At 38.9% G+C, this 24,670-nt stretch overlaps 1 protein-coding gene across 2 annotated transcripts in view; it reads left to right on the top strand.

The window, feature by feature from the left end:
* Positions 1–24,670, top strand: part of LOC124589612 (protein FAN-like) — a 201,822-nt gene that overhangs the window by 12,836 nt on the left and 164,316 nt on the right. For both annotated transcript variants that reach the window (XM_047131569.1, XM_047131568.1), the window contains exons 2-4: positions 16,707–16,940; positions 20,043–20,136; positions 20,226–20,339. In XM_047131569.1, the coding sequence (XP_046987525.1) occupies positions 16,707–16,940; positions 20,043–20,136; positions 20,226–20,339 (442 nt within the window). The remainder of the gene's footprint in view (positions 1–16,706; positions 16,941–20,042; positions 20,137–20,225; positions 20,340–24,670) is intronic.

Genomic DNA, 24,670 nt, shown 5'->3' with positions numbered 1-24,670 from the left:
ATTAATGACTTGCCATTCTGTATTCGTGAAGAGGCAAAGTTAGTTCTCTTTGCTGATGATACAAGTATAGTAATCACACCTGAGAAACAAGAATTAACTGATGAAATTGTCAATACTGTCTTTCAGAAAATTACTAAGTGGTTCCTTGTAAACGGACTCTCACTGAATTTTGATAAGACACAGTACATACAGTTCCGTACAGTGAATGGTATGACGCCATTAATAAATATAGACCTTAATCAGAAGCATATAGCTAAGGTAGAATATTCCAAATTTTTAGGTATGTCCATTGATGAGAGGCTAAATTGGAAGAAACACATTGATGATCTGCTGAAACGTTTGAGTTCAGCTACTTATGCAATAAGGGTCATTGCAAATTTTGGTGATAAACATCTTAGTAAATTAGCTTACTACGCATATTTTCACTCATTGCTTTCATATGGCATCATATTTTGGGGTAATTCATCACTGAGGAATAAAGTATTTATTGCACAAAAGCGTGTAATCAGAATAATAGCTGGAGTCCACCCAAGATCATCCTGCAGACATTTATTTAAGGATCTAGGGATATTCACAGTAGCTTCTCAGTATATATACTCTCTTATGAAATTTGTTATTAACAACCAAACCCAATTCAAAAGTAATAGCAGTGTGCATAACTACAATACTAGGAGAAAGGATGATCTTCACTATTCAAGATTAAATCTAACTTTGGCACAGAAAGGGGTGAATTATACTGGCACTAAAGTCTTTGGTCACTTACCAAATAGTATCAAAAGTCTGACAGATAACCAACAAGTATTTAAGAAGAAATTAAAAGAATTTCTGAATGACAACTCCTTCTACTCCATAGAGGAATTTTTAGATATAAATTAAGAAAAAAAATATTAAATAAATAAAAAAAAAATAAAAATAAAAAAACACAAAAAAAGTAGTTATATTAACTTAAGTATGTTGTTAAATTAACCTAATTATGTCATGTATTGGAAAATTCGACTCGTTCCACATCATTACGAAATATCGTATTCATGATCCATGGAACTAGTATTAATCTAATCTAATCTAATCTAACACACACAAAATTCAAGCTTTCGCAACCCACGGTTGCTTCATCAGGAAAGAGGGAAGGAGAGGGAAAGACGAAAGGATGTGGGTTTTAAGGGAGAGGCTAAGGAGTCATTCCAATCCCGGGAGCGGAAAGAGTTACCTTAGGGGGAAAAAGGGACAGGTATACACTCGCGCACACACACACACACACATATCCATCCGCACATATACAGACACAAGCAGACATGTGTAAATGCAAAGAGTTTGGGCAGAGATGTCAGTCGAGGCGGAAGTACAGAGGCAAAGATGTTGTTGAATGACAGGTGAGGTATGAGCGGCAGCAACTTGAAATTAGCGGAGGTTGAGGCCTGGTGGGTAACGGGAAGAGAGGATATATTGAAGGGCAAGTTCCCATCTCCAGAGCTCTAATAGGTTGGTGTTAGTGGGAAGTATCCAGATAACCCGGACAGTGTAACACTGTGCCAAGAAGTGCTGGCCGTGCACCAAGGCATGTTTACCCACAGGGTGATCCTCATTACCAACAAACACTGTCTGCCTGTGTCCGTTCATGCGAATGGACAGTTGGTTGCTGGTCATTCTCACTTAGTAAGCTTCACAGTGTAGGCAGGTCAGTTGGTAAATCACGTGGGTGCTTTCACACGTGGCTCTGCCTTTGATGGTGTACACGTTCCGGGTTACAGGACTGGAGAAGGTGGTGGTGGGAGGGTGCATGGGACAGGTTTTACACTGGGGTCAGTTGCAAGGGTAGGAGCCAGAGGGTAGGGAATGTGGTTTGGGGATTTGATTGGGATGTACCAAGAGGTTACGAAGGTTAGGTGGACGGCGGAAAGACACTCTTGGTGGAGTGGGGAGGATTTCGTGAAGGATGGATCTCATTTCAGGGCAGGATTTGAGGAAGTCGTATCCCTGCTGGAGAGCCACATTCAGAGTCTGATCCAGTCCCGGAAAGTATCCTGTCACAAGTGGGGCACTTTTGGGGTTCTTCTGTGGGAGGTTCTGGGTTTGAGGGGATGAGGAAGTGGCTCTGGTTATTTGCTTCTGTACCAGGTCGGGAGGGTAGTTGCGGGATGCGAAAGCTGTTTTCAGGTCGTTGGTGTAATGGTTTAAGATATAAACATTTTATTCAGAATGACTGATGACTTGTCACTCACAAAAAAATACTCTTCTTTGCAAAACATAATTATACACTTTACTTAGACATGTGCTTAAATTTTTTACCATTGACTGGAAAGCATATCTGCAATCGCTGTCCAAGAGATAGATTAATAGATGAAAATACATTGGATTTTATTCTGTTGCATGATGTGGCAATCATATTTGGGGCTTTGCAGGAGGCTGTATCTTTTAGAGTTCCCCCGTAGAAAGAAATCAAGGGGAGTCAAATCAGGCAACCAGGCTAACCATCATACTGCAGCATTCCATCCTATTCAGTGGTCAGAAACCTTTTCATTTAGTATTTGCATTGCAACATGAGGAGAGTGAGCTGGGCAGCTGTCGCGTTGGAACCACATACACTGTCGCTTATCCAATGGTAGCTCTTCTAGAAGAACAGGTAGGATGTTTGTAAGAAAGTGTGTGTATGTATTTCCATTTAATATGCTTTGACTGAATTAAGGCCCCCGCAATGGAATTCCTTATAATGTCACGCCATATGTTAACACTCCACAGTTGTTGGTATTATATCTGATAAGCCAGTGGTGATTTGCAACTGCCCAGTTGTGCAAGTTATCTAAATTTACTTTATTGTAGTTCATAATAGTTGCTTCATTGGTAAGAAACACATTTTGGAAAAAGTATCTCCCAGACACTGCAGAGCAAACCAACAAAGTTGTATATGACTTTCGAAACCACGTCCTCTGAGTGCCTGATGTAGTGACAAATGGTAAGAGCAGAATTTATGTCAATGAGAGATGTGAATGACACTCCTCTGGCTGATTCCACATTCCTTGGAAATACGTCTTGTGTCACCATGTGGCCTGATTAGTGTCATACCTTTTTTTGTGTGCTGCGCCAGTTGCAGTCTTTGTCCTCATCGTCATCCTCTGTTTCATGATAAAGCTGCCTGTTCGCACTAGTAACCTAATAATTGGTGCTAGTGCTTGGTGGTATGGACAATGATCCACTACAGTTCAAAAGGAACAATGAGGTACATAATTGCAATACCAGAAGAGAAAATGATCATCATTACTCTACATTAAGATTGTCTTTAGCACAAAAATGGGTGCACAATGCTGTCACAAAAATTTTTGATTACTTACCCAGTTATATAAAATGTCTTGACAGCCAGCAAAGTAAAACTTGATAAAAAACTGAGAGAGTTTCTTCTTGACAACTCCTCCTATTCCAAAGAAGAATATCTGTTACTGAAATTTGTGAAAGATAGTGGGGTAGGAATTACTGATTCACATCTTTGTATCTTTCTTTTTATTTTTGGAAAAAAATAGAAATATTCAGAATGCACAAATTACTTTGTGATGTAAATGTAAAATGACTCATTCCACATCAGTATGTTCCATCGTGCAAAATTATCCATGGAACATGTAAGTAACTAACTAAATTAATGTAATTGGATAGATAAAAAATCTACTCACGAAGTGGCAGTAGAACACACACATAAAATAAGGTTATAATTGGGCAAGCTTTTGAAGCCAGTGGCTCCTCCTTCAGGCAGAAGGTTTGAAGGGGAAGAAAGAGCAGTGAAGAAAAAGCACTGGAGAGGTCTAGGAAAAGTGGTAGATTTTGGAAGAGTCACCCAGAATCACATGTCGGGGAGACTTACTGAACAAGATGAGAAGGAAAGGCTAACTAAATTAAATTTTAACTTGATTGACCCACAATTCTACAGAGAACATGTATGCAATTTCACTTCTGTGAGTGCGCCTGTGCACCTCTGAGTGAGTGATATTCAACAGAGGGTGCTAAACTCAACAGAGGGCACTCGTTGTTTATGTGTATGTGCCACTACAATGATTTTTGGTGTACACTTAGTGATACATACCAGCATTGTTCAGTGTAAAATTCACTTGAAGATAGCTGCCTGGATGTCAGGTGGAGGCCATTGACATTATCTGGCTGCAATCCCAAAACCTTGTGGATTGCCCATTTCTCTTGGAAAACTTCAAGAATCACACAGGCAGAGAAATAATTAATATTGAAACCACAGATAGCATGAGCAGATGTGCATGCAAGGCCGTATTGTGAAGATAATTAATTCATAATGGATTTGGAGACAACTGAAGCGATCAAAGGGGTCTGTCAGCCTCTAACAGCCAAAATAGAAGTGAGCAAAGATAATGTATCCTCAGCAAAACCATTACTCCCTCATCACGGAAGGTGAAATTTCACTCAAAAATAAGTTGAAAATGAAGAATAAGGATGTAAAACCATTGTATTTTAAACACCAGCTACCTCTGACATAGGTTAAGTAAGAAACGTCCCTGAAAGATGACACTTATACTTCAGTGGAATTTGAACTATAGGAGGACAAAGATCCTAGCACAGACAAAAATTGCTGCCCTTCAGGCTGAGCTAGATCAGGCTAGGGAAGATTTGGACAGGTTAAGGAGGGAGAAGGGCAAAGAGAGGTGGGAAGTGGCAACAGGTAGCAGAAGGAACAGGCCTAGAACTGAGTCTGACAGTTTTGTGGTGAATGTAAAAAATAAGTTTGACCTGTTGCTTCAGTTAGAAACTGATGAGCCTCAAGCAGAGGTAGGTGTAGACAGGACACAACAAACTTTCAATAGGAAATTGAAAAAGAATGTAGGAAAGTCATCGAAAAGGAAGAAAGTTTTGTTGTTAGGCAGTTCTCATGCCAGAGGTGTAGGCCAACTTCTGCAGGAGGAATTAGGACCAGAATACCAGGTCACAAATTTTTTCAAACCAAGTGCTAGTCTGGATCAGGTGACAGAGGATTTAGGTTCACTCTGTAAAGGATTTACCAGGGAAGACACCATGGTTATTGTGGGAGGGCCAGGGAACAGCATCGACAGAGATCCTGGGTACAGTATAGAGTGTGACCTGGTAAAGATTGCGTCGGCATCGAGACACACCAATGTTGAATTTGTATCTGTCCTGAGATGCCATGACTGGCCTCATTTGAACTCTTCTGTTGGGAGAGTTAATTTGGAGTTGGAACGGCTGCTTGGGTCGGGTGCGGGAGCTCATATTGGTGTGGTTCCTGTTGATTATCTCAGTAGGTGGGACTATACCAGGCACGGCCTACATCTCAACAGGAAAGGGAAGGGGAAACTGGCTTGGGTAATAGCAGGAAATTTAAGGGGGGGAGGCACTGCCATGAATGGTAAAATACCAGTGGTTACAGGTGTTGGAGCAGCACCTTTTTTAGGATAGGTAAGACAGAAAGATGTCAAGTTCTACGAGAGGTCAGGATTGAAACAAATCTTCAGTTTAGGAAAGAAATTAAACAGCACAATTCTAGCACATTTGATCACCAATCACAGCTATCAATTATAAATTTTCACCAATCACCAGAAATTTTATCTCCACCAAGTTGTATCTCAGTCCTAGGTAATTGCATTGATGAATTAAAGTCACCCAACCCAGTTGACATAATCTGCCTCTCTGAACACCATGTGACCACTGGTCAGGACTAAGTACAATGAGAAACTCAGACAGGAGAGTACTGCAAATGTTAGAATAAGGAAAGGTTCTCATAAATGTATAATTAAAAATAATGTAAGTATATTTCATCAAAATATTGGGAGTTTAAAGAATAAAGTAGATAAGCTTCTGGTTTGGTTAGAAGATTTAGAAGCTGAGAATGAAATAGATATACTATGCCTGTCTGAGCATCACATTGTTACTGATATGGATAAGGTAAATGTAAGTGGATATAAGCTCTCTGCACATGTAATGAGAGAAAATATGGAGAAAGGAGGAGTTGCCATATATGTCAAAAGTTATCATTGTGCAAAAAGTATAGAAACAAAAAAGTTTTGTGTAGAGAAACATATAGAAGCATGTGCCTGTGAGCTTAAATTAAATAAAGGCACATTTATAATTGTAACTGTATATAGGTCCCCATCAGGAAATTTTCGTCTATTTCTGAAAAAATTGGACTCCTTGTTGTGCTATCTGTCAGACAGGGGGAAGCAAATTATTATTTGTGGGGACTTCAATGTAGATTCTCTGAAAGAGGGTAATAGGAAAAATGACCTTGAAGTATTACTCGGTTCTTTCAATTTGACCTGTTATTGATTTTCCTACTCGGGTGGTAAAGGATAGCAGCTCACTGATAGATAACTTCTTTATAGACCAAGATAAGTTTAACCAGATAAATGCTCAGCCTGTTGAGAATGGTCTTTCTGATCATGGTGCTCAGCTAGTTACAATATATGACATAGCTCCATTCAGCAATACTAAACAGTCCTCCAAAGTAGTACGTTCAGTCAACGATTTAACAATTGCAAATTTCAGGGAAAGCCTACAGCAGTTAGACTGGGATGAGGTGTACCGTGAACCTGATGCCAATTTAAAATATAATTTATTTCATGACATTTTTGTAAATGCATTTGAAAACTGCTTCCCCAAGAAAATAGTTAAATATACTCGTAAGAAACCTTGTAACAAACCATGGCTTACTAAGGGTATAAAAATATCTTGTAACCGGAAAAGGGAAATGTATCTGACAGCAAGAAAGAGTAGTGACCCAGAAACTATCAAAAATTATAAAAACTACTGTGTTATATTAAGAAAAGTTATTAAAAAATCCAGGAGTATGTGTATCATGTCTGAAATCAGCAACTCTGATAATAAAATTAAAACAATTTGGAATATTATTAAAAGAGAAACAGGTCAACCAAGAGCAGAGGAAGACAGTATTACCATCAAATTGAATGAAAACTTTACGAACAAAAAGTCAGAAGTTGAAAATATTTTTAATAATCATTTTCTAAATGTTGTGGATATAGTAGGATCCAGCTGTTCATTAGAAGATGCTAGGCTGTTAATGGAAGAGGCCATACCTATGCAATTTGATACAATTGAAATCTCACCCACTTCTCCCTCTGAAATTAGGAAAATAATAAACTTGCTTAGAAGCAAAAACTCACATGGAATTGATGGCATTTCCAGCAAAATACTAAAAGCTTGTTCTCAACAGATAAGTAAGATTCTCAGCCACCTGTGTAATAGCTCACTGGAACAGGGCATTTTCCCTGATAGACTGAAATATGCTATTGTTATACCTTTGCATAAAAAGGGGGATAGATCTGATGTCAACAATTACCGTCCAATCTCACTTCTAACAGCTTTATCCAAAATTTTTGAGAAAGTAATGTATTCAAGAGTAGCTTCACATATCTGTAAAAATGAAGTACTAACAAAATGTCAGTTTGGTTTCCAGAAAGGTTTTTCAACAGAAAATGCCATATATGCTTTCACCAGTCAAATTTTGAATGATCTGATTAACCGAACACCACCCATCGGGATTTTTTGTGATCTCTCAAAGGCTTTTGATTGTGTAAATCGTGAAATTCTGCTAGACAAGCTCAAGTATTGTGGCATGAGTGGGACAGTGCACAAATGGTTTAATTCGTACCTAACTGGAAGAGTGCAGAAAGTTGAAATAAGTAGTTCTCGTAACATGCAAAGATCAGCACATTCCTCAAACTGGGAACAAATCAAGAATTGGGTTCCACAAGGGTCAGTCTTGGGTCCTTTGTTGTTCTTATTATATATTAATGACTTGCCATTCTATATTCATGAAGAGGCAAAGTTAGTTCTCTTTGCTGATGATACAAGTATAGTAATCACACCTGAGAAACAAGAATTAACTGATGAAATTGTCAATACTGTCTTTCAGAAAATTACTAAGTGGTTCCTTGTAAACGGACTCTCACTGAATTTTGATAAGACACAGTACATACAGTTCCGTACAGGGAATGGTATGGCGCCATTAATAAATATAGACCTTAATCAGAAGCATATAGCTAAGGTAGAATATTCAAAACTTTTAGGTTTGTCCATTGATGAGAGATTAAATTGGAAGAAACACATTGATGATCTCCTGAAACGTTCGGTTCAGCTACTTATGCGATAAGGGTCATTGCAAATTTTGGTGATAAACATCTTAGTAAATTAGCTTACTACGCCTATTTTCACTCATTGCTTTCATATGGCATCATATTTTGGGGTAATTCATCACTGAGGAATAAAGTATTTATTGCACAAAAGCGTGTAATCAGAATAATAGCTGGAGTCCACCCAAGATCATCCTGCAGACATTTATTTAAGGATCTAGGGATATTCACAGTAGCTTCTCAGTATATATACTCTCTTGTGAAATTTGTTATTAACAACCAAACCCAATTCAAAAGTAATAGCAGTGTGCATAACTACAATACTAGGAGAAAGGATGATCTTCACTATTCAAGATTAAATCTAACTTTGGCACAGAAAGGGGTGAATTATACTGGCACTAAAGTCTTTGGTCACTTACCAAATAGTATCAAAAGTCTGACAGATAACCAACAAGTATTTAAGAAGAAATTAAAAGAATTTCTGAATGACAACTCCTTCTACTCCATAGAGGAATTTTTAGATATAAATTAAGAAAAAAAAAATTTTAAAAATAAAAATAAAAAATAAAGAAAAACAAAAAACACAAAAAATAAAGTTGTTATATTAACTTAAGTATGTTGTCAAATTAACCTAATTATGTCATGTATTGGAAAATTTGACTCGTTCCACATCATTACGAAATATCGTATTCATGATCCATGGAACTAGTATTAATCTAATCTAATCTATATACATCTTAAAAAGACAGTCCTTCTGGTCCTCTCAATTACTTGTACTAATATGCTAAAGTACTCCAGGAATAATAAACTGATTTGTGAAAGGGCAAAAGATAAGATCATTGTGTTTGTCAGTGACACTTCCAACTCCTCTTTTATTGCTCTTAGAACCATTTACAAGAAGTAGCTTTATCAGTGCATGTCAGTAAAAGTAGCTGTACCGATTCATGTGCTGCTTGCAGTAATGGTTTATCTGTTTAGCCCTACATGCTCATGTTAACAGTGAAGTCTTCAAAAACCTGATTCCTTTCAATTATTTAATTAATTAATCACACACAGTTTTCTGCAAATCCCATCATGAAGGATAACCTTTACAGACATGGAAAATGTCAAATTATACTCTAACTGACAGAAGAAGGCACTGCATTTACTTGCATAGTGTAAACTAGCAACACATTGTGACTAGTACTGATCTACCCACATTGATAAATATGAGGATTATGTGAATCAGTATTAGATTATATGCGTGGTGACATGTATAATACATAACTTCTCATTTGTTTTTTGAACAGTTCAAGATATCGGAATGAGATTTTCAGCAAAAGTATCACCAGTCCTGATCACTGGATAGGGTGAAATGCTACAGTAAATAACCTGCCAGCCCCTTCATTTGACTCTCCTAGGACTCATCTTCATTAAGGAGAATGGGCAGGTGGGAAATGCCTCCATTTCAGTAGTGACAAGTAAGCAGCCACAGAGCAGTCGTAAAAGGAAAACTTAAGTCACAAAAATTCAATTTTTGCCAGAAAAGCAATCACTTACATATGAGGACATACTCATTTGAAATAGTTTTATCAAGCCCCTTCTGAGATGATATCAGTATCTGAATGTATGCATATGCCAAATAAAGTATGGTCGAGAGTAAATACATTTTATCTTAGTAGTGCAGGGCTATCTTTTTAGTACATATAATGATGGAGACTGTCATGAGGGCCCCATTGAACACTACTTACACCACAGTAGCCAATTACAGCCGTCATGCTTTTCAACTTTTTTAGTGCCTTTGCAAAAATTTTCAATTACAAAATTAACAAGTGTTATACACTGTATTTATCTCTTCAAGAGCTTTTGAATAATGCTAAAAAGGTATGTCATTCTATTTCAGAAAAACATACTTGCTTCGACATCTTAGTTGATACATCTGTGAAGAAGATTAACCATACAACAAAATTAAGTGCTTCTCTGCATATTGTCATTTTCTGAAAACCTCATTCTGATATCCTGGATCATAGGCAAAATGAAAAAGAGGGCATAAGATGCACATCAACAAAACCAAAACAAAGATAGTGGACTGTAGTTGAGTTAAATCAGGTGATGCTGAGGGAATTCATTTAGCAAATGAGGCACTTGAAGTGGTAGATGTGTTTTGATATTTGGCAGCAAAATAACTCATGATGGCAAAACTGAGGATATAAAATGTAGATTGGCAATGGCAAGAAAAGCATTTTTGAAGAAAAGAAATTTGTCAACATCGAGTGTAGATTTAAGTGTCAGGAAGTCATTTTCTGAAAGTATTTGTATGGAGTGTAGTTATGTATGGGAATAAAACATGGGCAATAATCAGTTTTGGCAAGAAGAGAATAGAAGCTTTTGAAATGTGGTGCTACAGAAGAATGCTGAAGATTGGGTGAGTAAATCATGTAACTAATGAGAAGGTACTGAATATAACTGGGGAGAAAAGAAATTTGTGGCACAACCTGATTAGGAGGAGGGTTTGGTTGATAAGACACATTCTGATACATCATAGGATCATCAGTTCAATACTGAAGGTAAGTGTGAGACGTAAAAATCATAGAGGGAGACCAAGAGACGAATATAGTAAGCAGATTCAGAAGGTTGTAAGTTGCTGTAGTTATTCAGAGATGAAGAGGCTTGCACAGGATAGAGTAGCATGGAGAGCTGCATCAGATCAGTTTTTGTACTGAACACCACTACAAAAACAGGCAAAATGAAAGATATGTTAGGTCTTACATGATTTACATTCGTGTGTACTACTCAGCTGCTGTTCTTATCTGCTGTTTCATCATAATCATTTATGCAACTTTATTGATTTCACTGAACACTCTTAGCAGTTTATGTACTGAAAATGCAAAAACCTGCATAATATGAACATTAGTTTTATCTGGAATCCTTGAGTCCAGATATTGTGACAAATTGTAGAAGTGGCTTATAAGGTCTTCTTTTTAAGTATGGCATTGGAGACTCATGGAGGAACAAAGATACTTTAAGGAGTAATGCTAACAACTGATCACATCATGGAGGTGTTGGATAATCAAAAGACACATAAACAAGACTGAGAACTTCTGATCCTATCAAGGATCTTTGTTAATGCCAGATGTTGGAGCTGCAGGTAAACAAGCTGGGATGATGAGCCACCATTTCCATCCCTTTGTGTCGTAATTTCTTTTATACAGTACTTCGTCAATTAATCTCAAATCTCCTTTGACATCTTTTCCTCTGTAAAGCCTCTATAGTCTTCAGTAACATTAAACTTTCTCCTTTGTTCAGGTGAAGTGTTCATTAGTGCAGTGATGCGAGGGAGTATTTGGTAAAGGCAGTGTATGGTCTGCTATATAAATAAAGTCGGAACTTATTGATTAGATTTTTAGATTAGATTCAGTTTTTATTCCATAGACCCAAAAATAGAGATGAGTCTCGTGGGTGTGGAACGTGTCGGAAAGCATAACATAAAACATTAGAATGTAATATGTACTACCCTTATCATTTGTCAGGAGATAGTCGACATAGGTTAATACAATGCACTAAACTGGAACAGCTAATATTTACAGAATTAACACACTGTCAGAATGAAACATTGTTATGCACTATTAATAAATTTATCATACAAAAAATACCTAATTTTGACTGTTGTCACCAAGTGTTGTCAAAACTGAAATCTAACAGATATTTTTACTTAAGCTGGCTTAACAGTCTCTGTTAAGATATTCGTCTATGGAGTAGGAGGAGTTGCCTATCAAAAAGTCTTTCAAACTCTGTTTAAACTGTGTATCTGAAACCAAGTTTTTAATGGTTTCTGGCAATTTATTGAAAATGTGTGTCCCTGAATATTGGACACCTTTTTGGACCAAGGTAAGTGATTTTAGGTCTTTATGTAGATTGTTCTTATTCCTAGTATAGATAGTATGTATTAAGCTATTGGTTGGAAATAGAGATGTATTACTTGCAACAAATTTCATTAGGGAATAAATATAGTGAGAAGCAGCAGTTAGAACACAAAGTTCCTTGAATAGGTTTCTACAAGATGTTCATGAATTTACATTACAAATGATTCTTATCACACACTTTTGCACCATAAAAACTTTGGCTCAGTTTGATCAGTTGCCCCAAAATATGATCCCATATGACAATAGAATAAAAGTAAGCAAAGTATGCAAGTTTTTTTTATATTTTTTTTTATTTATATCTCCTACATCTGACAACATTCTCACGGCAAATACAGACTTGTTTAGGTGCATAAGCAATTCTGTGGTATACCCTTTCGAACTGAATTTATTATCGAGTTGTAATCCTAGAAATTTAACACTGTCAACCTCTTTGATCTGCATGTCTTCATATGTTATACTCATGCTGGAAGGAAATCTCTTACAGATTCTGAACTGCATATAGTGGGTCTTCTCAAAATTTAATGACAGTGGATTAACTTTAAACCACTTATTAATGCCAGTGAAAATTTGTTTAGCAGCTATTTCTAAATCTGTACTTGACTTGCTACTTATTGCAATGTTTGTATCATCTGCAAACAAAACAAACTTAGCATCTGGCAATGTAACAGATGTGAGGTCATTAATGTACATAAGAAAAAGCGATGGATCCAAGATGGAACCTTGAGGAACACCACATGTAATTAATTCCCAGTCAGATGAAGACGGACTGCTTACTGCACAAGTGTTTCACAACACCCCCCTTTGTTTCCTGTTAGATAGATAAGACTCAAACCATTCCGCAACATTGCCGGTGACACCATAATATTCTGATTTACTTAAGAGAATGCTGTGGTTCACACAGTCAAAGGTTTTTGACAGATCACAGAAAATGCCAGTAGCCTCTAATTTATTACCTAACGAATTAACTACATTCTCATTGTAAGTGTAAGTAGCTTTCTCTATATCAGAACCATTCTGAAATCCAAACTGTAACTAGGACAATATATTATTTGCAGTCAGATGCTTAAGTAGACACTTGAACACAACCTTTTCGAATATTTTTGAGAAAGCTGAAATTGGTCAATAGTTTGATGATATCTCTTTATCCCCCTTCTCGTAAAGAGGCTTAACTTCAGCATATTTTAGCCAGTCTGGAAATGTTCCGCTGATAAGGGATTGATTACTCAAATAAATTAAGACAGAACTCAACTCACATGAGCACTCTTCAATTAACTTTGTTGTTGATATGTTATAATACCCACTGGAATACTTAGATTATAAAGATTTTACAGTGGATGCTACTTCTTTGGGAGATGTGTGTGTCATTTCCATTTTACTGAAGTTATTTTTAAAGACTGGTCTCAGATACTCCATTCCATTGTTCACTGAATCTGATGACCCCAAGCTGTCAGTAAGTACTTGTTTAAGAGGTTTGCAACACTACATGCACTTGTTACCAAAGTCTCATTTATTTTTAGAGCTATCTGTTCCTGTTCCTTTTTGGCCCCACCTGTCTCTGTCTTCATAATATCCCATACAGTTCTTATTTTGTTACCTGATGTAATTATCTTTTTCTCATAATAAAGCTGCTTCGATTTCAGGATTACTTGCGTCAATATTTTGCGGTATTCTTTGTAATACATTACAATCCTAACATCAGAGCTGTTCCTAGATAGTACATACAGTCTCCTTTTTGTCCTACATGATCTCTTTATTCCTTGTGTAATCCACAGTTTATTTTTTGACTTCTGTTAGATTTGAGTTACCTTTAGGGGAAAACAATTTTCAAAAGTGGATGCAACTCTATTAATTATTGAATGCTTTGTATTTTCCATTTGAGTCAGATGTATTGTAAACATCTATCCAGTCCATGTCTTTGAGCAGTTTCCTGAATTTCTCAATTTTTGTCTTATTTATTACCCCTCATGTTCCCAGATTTAATAGATTTTTTATCATGACAAGTTTCAGCATTTAACACAAGATGCTGCATGTCATGATCAGATAGCCCATTTACTGTTGCTTTTGTGATATGACTTTTTTCCCTAGATTTGTCTACAAAGATATTATCAATAACAGTCTCAGAGCATTTACGTATCCTCATAGCAAAGTTTACAGTAGGAACTAAATTGAATGATAATGTTACTGACTGCAATAATTGTTCCCTGACAGAGCTTTTCAATAAATCCACATTAAAATCCCCAGCAACCACTATTTCCTTGTTTTTTTCTTTTTTTTTAACTATGAGATGGGACAGCAGAGCTTCCTGATTTTTTATGAAGAGTTTAAAATTTCCTGAAGGTGATCTGTATATACCTACTATTATAAAGGACTTATTATGAAATACTACTTCTGTTGCACAAGCTTCTAAGTGCTGCTCTGAGCAAAATTTGTTAATATCAATGGTCTTGAAATCAAAACAGTTTCTGACAAATATGGCAACTCTTCCTTTCTTCATATTTTCTCTACAGAAATAAGAAGCTAACTTGAACCCTGTAACTTTTGACATATCTATACCAGTGGTCATATGATGCCCAGAGAGGCAGATTATATCAACTGGTTTGCTCAACTCTGATTTTTCAATGCAAGTAAACAACTCACTAAGCTTAACCGTTAGTCCTCAGATAATCTGATGCAATAGTGATAACTGATTTTGTGCACTGGTTGAATTACAGCTGGATGAACCTAATTTTCCTGCCAATTTTTGAATATCTTTAGTTTCAATCAGAGGCTGTCTGCATGGATTTTGTACATTAAAATTTGCTTTATGGCTACCTATGTTATCATTGTGAGTGTCATTTTCAGCCTTTCTCTGAAGATCTTTAGTTTCTGCTCTCCCAACCCTAAAAAACTGCTGATCTGTCACTTATAACCACTGGTACTTTACCATTTGTGACAGTGCCTCCCCTTCAGTTATTTGCTATTAGCCCAGACAGTTTTCCCTTCCCTTTCCTGTTGAGGTGAAGGCCATGCCTAGTATAGTCCCACCTGCTGATAGGGTCAACACGAACCACACCGATATGAGACCCCATATCTGATCCAAGCAGTCGTTCCACCTCTAAATTAACTCTCCTAACAGAAGAGTTTAAATGAGGCCAGTCATGGCACCTCAGAACAGACACAAGCCTAACACCAGTATGTCTCGTTGCTGATGCTAGCTTTACCAGGTCACTCTCGTTTGAATAACTAGGGTTCCTATCTATGCTGTTGCCCGCCCCACCCTCTATTACCATGGTGTTTTCCTTTGCGAAGTCTTTACAAAGTGAACTTACAAACTCTATCACCTGACCCAGACTTGCACTAGGTTTAAAAAAGCTTGTGACCTGGTAACCTGACCCTAGTCCATCCTGCAACAGTTGGCCAACACTTCTACCAAGTGAACTACTGATTGCCCAATCAACTGCAAGACACACTTTCTCAGTCATGGAGTCATTCTTCTGATACTTGACAACTGTTCTGGAGGTGTAAGTAATCACTCGTTCTCTTTAAACACATTCCTGGATCACCATTAGAACTGTATTCACCCCATAACTGCTGTGTAGTTTCATCTTGGAATTCTCATCAAATAGTACAAGTACACTAAGTAATCAGACCTGCCAGCATGACAGAAACATCACTATTAGACGTGACAGACAAGTGACACTTGACAGTGAACTGGAGTAATATACAAGAAAATCTATATGCTTACTCTATGGGAAATGTACACAGTCTTGTAGTTTCTGAATAACATGAACTGTTACCCACTGGCATTCACTACCAAATTTGTGGTTTCTGTGGTGAGCAGACCAAGAGGGGGTCAGTGAGTACGGAAACATGTACAAAAATTCAGTGAAGCGCTGTCCAATGGGAAGGATGAGGAATTGAGTGGATGAGTGTCTGTAATTACAGATGACTGTAGAAGACAGAAGTGATATTGATTTTCCATGACAGAGCTGTGCCTTTTTCACAGATTTCCTATTCAACAAAATGTGAGATAGCATGAATTTATGCAAACTGTATGTTCGCTGAACCACATGCTTTCTCAGAGAAAACCTTGCAGAGTTTTGAATATGAAATTCTTTACTGTGTTTAATATGATACTGTGAAGAAGGTAATGACTATCTGAATTACATTGTGACTAAGGACAAGCTTGGAGTTACATTAGACTCAGAAACAAAATGACTGGGGATTAAATGAAAGGATATGTTGTTGTAGAACAACAACCAGTCTTATCCAGACCGCTCAGAAACTCCAGTGCTTAGTGTTATGGAACGGATAACATGGAAATTCCACATAAACGGTCCCTCAGTCACAAAATGTAATTTATGCTGTTCTATTGTCGGCTCTTTATCTGGCCTCATATCAGTTTAGAAACTGCATTTTTAAAAGTTTCCAGAAAAACTGAAGTTGTAAACAGAGTGTGTAAAGGAGTTAAAATGAGAAAAAGGAATGTGGAAGGATAAGTATTAGCAATGGAAAGCTTAATATTACTAATGTACAATGATTTATTCTTTTAATAGATCTCCAAAAAAATGTGACTTGCCCTAGACAAATTTTCTCACATTTATTAACTAATATATCCTCTTTTATATATTTACTTTTAAGTAATACTTGGGTAACACTTACAAGCAATATTATCTAACAATGTCTCATGTGTGTTCTGTTTTTGTGAATGTTTCAGATTTTCGCTACTTCTTTTGGAACCAGGAGAAATATATTTTGAAGACTTCAGTGCGTATATGTTTCATTCTGATGCAAGTGAAGTAGAAATTGAAAGCAGAAAAGATATTGGTCGTCTTAAGATGTGTTCCAAATCCATTGTTTTTGAACCTAAAGATATCATGAAGCCTCTCATAAAAGTACCTCTCAAAGAATGCACCAAAATAGACGAGTGGAACAATAATGTATTTTCTAAGTAAGTATGTGATTTAAAGAGAAGCATGCTGTTCTTTTTGCACTGTGCCACTGTTCATTGTATTACACAGTGTTACACAAAATAACAAAGCACAAACTGTAATAACCTCAGTTCAAATGTTAACAGTAGAACACAAGTCGTTTTGGACCATGAACTATTCGCGTTCAAGTGCAAAGCCCAAATTGATAACCAGCTCATAGATAATGCATATGTAGTCTGTGATGACTGTTGCACTACCCAGTTCTTCCATTGTAGAATGTCCACTGGAAGAACTGGGTAGTGCAGAATACATCGTAGACAAGATAGGTCCAGGATGTAGCTGGGAACTGCAGTTTGAGCAGTGAAAGATGAACAACTGTTGCACCAGCTCCATAGTCCATAATTTATGCACCATTCACATGTCCATATGACTGTGTTGATGATATGAAATTGGAAGATAAAACACACCCGATGAACTTGAACCAAGTAAGGGAACCCCGTGCCTGGTTCAAGTTCATTGATGATATCTTGATGATCTGGACTCAGGACCAAGACACTCTGTGCTCGTGTTGCCACTGTCTCAACACCTTCTCTCTTGTTTCTCCTCAGCCCAGCATGACACCTTCCTGTTGTTGATCTCCACTGTGTTGATGGCCCCTTAAAAAACCTCTGTCCATATCGAGCTCACTAAACACTGACATTACATGCATATTGATACTTCCACAGTAAAAAGTCTCTCCCATACAGTCAAACCACCCATTGACAGCACATCTGCAATGTTGAGCAACCCCTTATGTCTTACTAAGACCTTCACCGACAGGCCTTACGTTTTATATCTAGTTTACAAACACTTGTCCCCTACTATAACCACATAAGGCCATACTGCCTTTTGCACAACCTTTTATGTGGTCTTGACCACCAACCAGCTGTCCACCTGAATGACTGACCAACACCAAACTGTGACCAAGAGCAGGGTTTTCCACCTAACTTCACTTGCTGTTTCGAAATCCAAGCCACGTGGCTCCTTCCCTTCAATCCTGCAGTCCTCTTAGCCTTGATATCCATTAGCCTCTGTCACCCACTGACCTCCATCCCTTCACTCATTCAACACTCACCCTCTCCAGTCTCTCCCTCTTCCTCTGTTCTATATCCCCTAAACATTCCATTCATTCACATCATTGTGTGGTCCAAGGAATTGCCTTATCTAGAGCTAGCCCACCAAAGTCACATTGCTCTGCTGTGCAATTTCTGCCTCTCCTTCAAATCTGTCAGGCACACTTCCTCTGGTATCCATCTCTGCGTAAGTCGGATGCCCACCTCTGGCAATTGACCTAGATATCCATTAGAGGGCACAGTCTCACTGCAGCACTGTGCGTGAGCATGAGTGCGTTACTTATCTTGCCACATGAATATACTGGCCTCACGGCTAATATAAATATGCCTAGCGAGTGGTCAGTCATTTCTGTACTCGCATCTGATATTGTTGGTTATCATCATAACTTTATTGTGGACTATTGGATAACCACCTCACTTGACCCTTGGTCTTGCTCTCTGGTCGCAATTGGGACTCTCTCTCTCTCTCTCTCTCTCTCTCTCTCTCTCTCTCTCCTCTCTCCTCTTGGCTTGTTGACATTCTTGGGGTGAAGGTTTCCACTTTGCATGACAATATTTACATAGGTTGCTTTGGTCTTGCCCTTGTCTGGGTCCTGTGCCCTGTCAGCTGTTTAGCTCAGCTACCATTTGGAGCCACACTCCCTTCCACAGGTGGTCATTCTGTCTTGCAGCTTCTGGGCTTTCATTCCTGGGTTCTGATGTGTGCACTGATATCTGGCTATTTGTGGATATAGCACTTCTCTCCAACCCTCCTTCCCAATATCTACCTCCTGTCTCCACTTGTCCACACCACTTGATACAATTGATACAAACCCAATTGAGCTACAATGCTGATTCAATGAAATCAATTTGTGTGTGTGTGTGTGTGGGGGGGGGGGGGGGGGAGTGGGGGGGGGGGGCTGTGTGTGTGTGTGTGTGTGTGTGTGTGTGTGTGTGTTAGAGAGAGAGAGAGAAGTAAATGACTTTGCCACTAGATCACACACGAGTTGTGTGGCACATTTTATTTGGAATATGATCTCAGTTTTATAGGATTATTGGATATCTTTAAAATGATTAAATTTATTTATGCTTTTCATTATGCGTAAAATTCCTTCAAGGAGGAAGCTTTTGTGTTTTCCTAACCCTGCCCTCTCCTCATCCATTAGCTATACAGTTCCTCCCATTTGCTAGCTGCATTGAACCTTCTCTTCATAATTTCTCCTCCTCTTCTCTCAGTCTTAAAGCAAATGAGCAAATGACAGAATGATTTCTCTGTGAAGACCATAGCTAGTTTTCTGCCCCTTGCGCACCCAATCTGAAACTGTGCTTCCCCTGTAATGATCTTCATAAACTGGCACCCCCCACCCCCACCTCTTTTCCCTCTCTCGCCCTCTCACTCCTACCCCCACTCTCCCCCCACCTTTATCACAACATTTGTATCTACTTCTTATCATGTGGAGGAGAGAGAGAGAGAGAGAGAGAGAGAGAGAGAGCCTTCATAATCATCTTCCTTTTCTCCAATCTTCACTTATCTTTGACTGTACCTCCAGAAGAATTAAATTTCAGTTTGTGACAGCCCAGTATTAGCAAATAATTGTACCTGCATGTTGCACTGTTGTTATTCATTATGTTCAAAAGTAGCTTTCTGTTTGCTTCAGTGGTGATCATTTTTCAGGACTTTTGTCCTGACTGTCTCCAGGCTTCTGACTGTGATTGTCTGCTGTGTAATTGTGTCTCTCAAGTAGAATTTCATTCCATTTCATAAAAGAGAATATTAACTGCTAAAAGCTATCATAATATTAAAATTGTCACTTCTATTATTAATTAAATAAATAGCACCATTGGTAATGTAAAATGATGTAAAATTCCATACTTCTATCAATTCATAGGTCTTCTCTGCACTGAGAATGTCTCATTAAATGAAATAAAAACTTCTGCTTGCCACTATTTGTGTGTGTGTGTGTGTGTGTGTGTGTGTGTGTGTGTTTAAATGGTTACTTGTTGCTGAAAAATAATTTTGTATGTTTACAGGATATCAGCGCAGAATAATGTTATTGTGATTGAATGCAATCAGTATATAGAAATGCTGGAAAGAAATATCTTGGCGCCATATACGTTCAAAAATGTGAGTCAAATACAAGAGCAAAGTACTGATGCGTTTTGATATGCACATATATTTTGTAAATCCAATAAAATGAAATCTTATTATTACAGGAGAAAAGGCAGTTCCTGTTTCTTCTCAATTATGCAAAAGTGAGTGATTGTTTACTGCAGATTTGTCAACTTCATCGTGCTTCAACCCTTCCAGCTGCTGAACAGAACAGTATGGTAAGTTAATTTTAGCTTGAAGTTCTGCACTTCATCTGCAGAATTATAAATGTGTTTTGTATCACAAAGGGGACATACTTCAGAATCATATGCCACATAAACATTTTTTTAATGGTCTTAGACAAACCAAAAATACAATTTGCCCGTTCATGAAGGAAGTTTTATTGATAAAGTACTGTTGTTATAAAAGAATCCAAACTGAATGTCTCCTACAAACTTAATGGATTGTCACAAACATGTGTAATGCTTGTACTTCTTTTTATTTTACGTGTCTAGTTCCATAGGGCCAACTTAAGGTCATGTAACTTGTCTGTACATGAAATTAATGTCAGAAAATAATAAATAAAATAAAATTTGCACATATCGTACGCAGACAACAGGTGCTGGGTATATATTAGCATAATCAACAGTGTAACACAGGAAGTACAAACATGTCTAAAATTGTCTACATTACCCCATTGTCCCTTTTTGTAAAGCAATTTCACTATGAAGTAGTTTGTCATTGAAGAAACTGACTATTCCTAAAGCGAAAATTACAAATGTGGGTAATTTAAGGGCTTAACATATGCATCATAGTACTTTAGTATCCTGGATATTACACATTGTCCATGAGAGTCCTTAGTGTTCAGCAATTTAATTGTTGACTCAGTCCCCTGCTTGTCAGTATCACAAAGGTTTTTTCAGTCAGTAATCTTAGGAAGCCATTTTCTAAGAATGTTATATGAATTCCTGTGTAAACTAAGTTTTTATTTAATTCACCTGCTATATTTGGAATTTTTGTTAAATACTGTACATATATCTGACAGTGTGCAGTCTTGCTATTTGCAGTAACTATTTGTTTGACCAACCCCCTGTGTCAGCTGATGGCAGGAGATCCTCCACAAATGCAACACATCTTTGGACGACATATCAGAAAAGGGTGTAACAAGGTTCACAACAGCTAAATCTATCCCTAGACTCTGTGATTTCAACAAATCCAATTCCTCATCCTAAATTATTATTCACAAAATCAAACAGTGGAAAATCCAGAGTGGAATAATGACAGTATTATGTTAAGTTGCAGGCAGGCACAACAAAAAGACTGTTAAACAAGCCTTCTTCTAAAGTAGACAATGCACACACTTTCAGCCCCCAGGGGTCTCGCCACTCTTTGGCGATTTTGTGCTTCGCTACCACAAGACCCCAGCCTTTCCAGCACCTTTTTGTTTCCGTGGTGCATGTATATCCTCTTGCTATTCTTTATCCCCTCTCTTGGGGAACGTCTGGGATGTTGCTGGAAATGTGTTCTGCAAATTTAGTCGCTGATATCAGAATAGTCTCTCCATTGTCTTTTGTCCCTTCTTTCTTTTTTCATTCCCCTTCTCGTACCCTTCCTCCACTTTGGCGTTTGAGTTTCGTCTTTTTCTTCTTCCTCCCTGTGCGCTCTTGAAGAACAGCCCAAGAATCTGACTTGCAACAGGTGACTGGGTAGTGCGTAATTCTCAGACTTGGGTTGACAGGTAAGATTTGCACGTACCCCTTGGTAAAGGCCAGAGCCAGGGAGGGGTGATTGCCTGAGCTGCTACCCTCCTTAATTACCGATTGTGTCTGTCAGGTTTTCAGTAGGTGTGACCTGAGGTATGAACACCCACATAAGGCTTGTGGACTCCTTTCTGAGGGGGGCTCCCAGTTGGAAGGAGTGTGCCATCGGCGACACTGGCAATCATGAGGGGATTTCCTTGCATTGAGCCAAACATCATCTCAGTCTGTGTCTACTAAACATAATTGGAATGAGGCTAACAAATCAAAGACCTTCGCAGCTGCACCATTGTTCCTTGTGGTTTCATGTACTGAAGATGATCAGTCACAGTAAATCCATTTATTTTTCAGAAAGGAATTGATGCAATTGCTGGCCCTGTCAAATTCTGCTCTCATTTACACAATGGCACGTTGCTTTTGGAGACTACTACTGATTCTCAAGCACAAAAACTGCTTGCAGCTTCGCTCCTCCCCATCTATCCTGTTCGTGCTGAGGTCCATTGATGCTTAATTCTTCCCGTGGTGTTATTTACACTAGGCTGCTCAGTGGTCTGACTGAGATAGAAATCCAAATGTACTTCTAATCAGGGTATCATTGCAGTCCATCAGGTGGTGAAAATAGTAAATGCATCCTCAGTGCCCACATGCACTCTTTTTCTCACTTTTAGTAGAGGGTTCCTTCCATCAGAGATCAAAGTTATCACAGTATGACTGTACATTCCAAACCTGATGCGCTGCTACCAGTGTCATCATTACAGCCACACTCGAGAATCCTGTCAACACCTGGCCAAATGTGTAACCTGTGGTAGGGATGCTCACAAGGGCAAGTGTCCACCTCCTTCTTCTCACTGTATCAACTGCAATGGAAACTATGCCCCCACCTCCCGAGAATCTCAATGAGCAGGCTGTCCAAGAGACCGGGTGAAGGAAAAGTGCCTTACCCAATCACTCGCAAGTTGTTGACTAGTTGGAAGCCCTGCATTCTACCATCTGGTACATACAGTACTGTTCTTGCTACATCTTGCTCCACGAAAGACATGGCCACGCAGACATGTGGCCTCAAATTTAGCATCACGGTTGTGAAATCGCCCAGCGCCATGGTAGTGTCCCCATCTCCTCCTCCAGCTGTGCAACAAGCCACCAAACCTATGCCTCATGGGACAAAGTCTCCTGCTACACAACCGGCAGACCAGAAAGGACAGAAGGAATACTCTTGCGAAGACTTCCTATGTCCCCACAGCCAAAAAACATCTGAGTCTTCCTCTGCCAACTGGGAAGGCTCCAAGTAATCAAACAAAACAGTCTTTTCCTTTGCTGATTTGGAGATCCTCTTCGACGTTGTAGCCACGTGATACCCTCGCTCGGCTGACCTCCATGTCACAGATGCACACCACCAACCGTTTTTCTGCCCTGTACTCCACAGAATGAAAGGGGGGGGGGGGAATACCGATGTCTCTGTAGACCTCGTGGAGCAGGCTCCTCCTGCCCCCCTGCCCTGTAACAGTGAGTCTTCAAAGACTGGCACTCAGCAGCCGCTGAGGTGACACCTCTTCATTTTTTCCTCATCATGACTCTACTCCAGTGGAATGTTCATGGCCTTCGATCCAACAAAAAAGACTTATGGCTGCTCTTAGAATTGCAGCATCCTCTTGTACTCTGCCTCCAGGAAACAAAATTGTGTCCTCAGCCGCTTTGAGTTCTCGCATTTCTTCCTGGTCCACTTTGACCTTCACCCCAAGGATGGCATTTCATCTCAAGGGGGAGGGGTCATGCTGCTCATCAAGGATGGTGATCATAGTCAGCCCATCTCCCTGACTACCCGGCTCATAGCTATTGCGGTCCACATTTTCGTTCCTCACTTGATCTTTTGTCTTTATACCATTTACATCCCTCCATCATCTGGTGTCACCCGGGCAGACTTCCTCCAGCTTATTGGGCAACTGCCTCACCCATTTCTGCTGCTCAGTGACTTTAATGTGCACCATCCCTTGTGGGGCTCTCCCAGAATCTATCAGCGAGATGCCATCTTGGCTGACATTCTCAATCACCTTAGCACAGGAGCAACCATGTTCCTTTCGGACTCCACTCACACCTATTCCCATTCAGACCTCTCCTTTTTCACTGCCCAGCTTGCCCATCATCTCAAGTGGTCCATTCTCTCTGACACACACTCGACGGACCATTTCCCATGTGCCATCCGATTGCTGACTCTTACCCCATCTATGTGCACACCCAAATGGCAGCTTTGTAAGGCTAACTGGAGGCTTAACTCCTCCCTTGTGACCTTTGACAACAACATTTTGTCAGCCGTGATGACCATGTAGAATATCTTACAAAATTTATGCTTACTGTTGCAGACCAGTCCATTCCTCGCACTTCTTTACCGCGCCGTGTTCTGGTCCCTTGGTGGACTGATACATGCTGTGATGCCATTCATGCACGGAGACGTGCTTTCCATATTTTTAACCGTCATACTACGATGACAAACTGCATTCATTATAAATGGTTGCATGCATAGTGTTGTCGTGCTCCTCGGAATAACAAAAAAAGTTAGCTGGATTTCATTTACTAGTTCTTTTAACAGTTCTCTTCTGTCATATGAGCCAACATCTGACTGCTCTCTGGGACCAAGGTCCATTCCCCAATTTCCGGCCTGACATAGACGATGTCATAGTGGACGCTGTTGCTATCTCCAACACCTTGGGCCCCCATTTTGCAGAGATTTCGAGCTCCTCCTCCTATCATCCTGCCTTCAACCATTGGAAATGAGTGAAGAAAGCTTGAGAGATACCCCTCTCTTCTCAGAATCATCA

The sequence above is a fragment of the Schistocerca americana genome, chromosome 2 (genome assembly GCF_021461395.2).
Source record: "Schistocerca americana isolate TAMUIC-IGC-003095 chromosome 2, iqSchAmer2.1, whole genome shotgun sequence".
NCBI lineage: Eukaryota > Metazoa > Arthropoda > Insecta > Orthoptera > Acrididae > Schistocerca > Schistocerca americana.
Note: the sequence above shows the minus strand (reverse complement) of the source record. Positions and strands in the feature narration are given on the sequence as shown.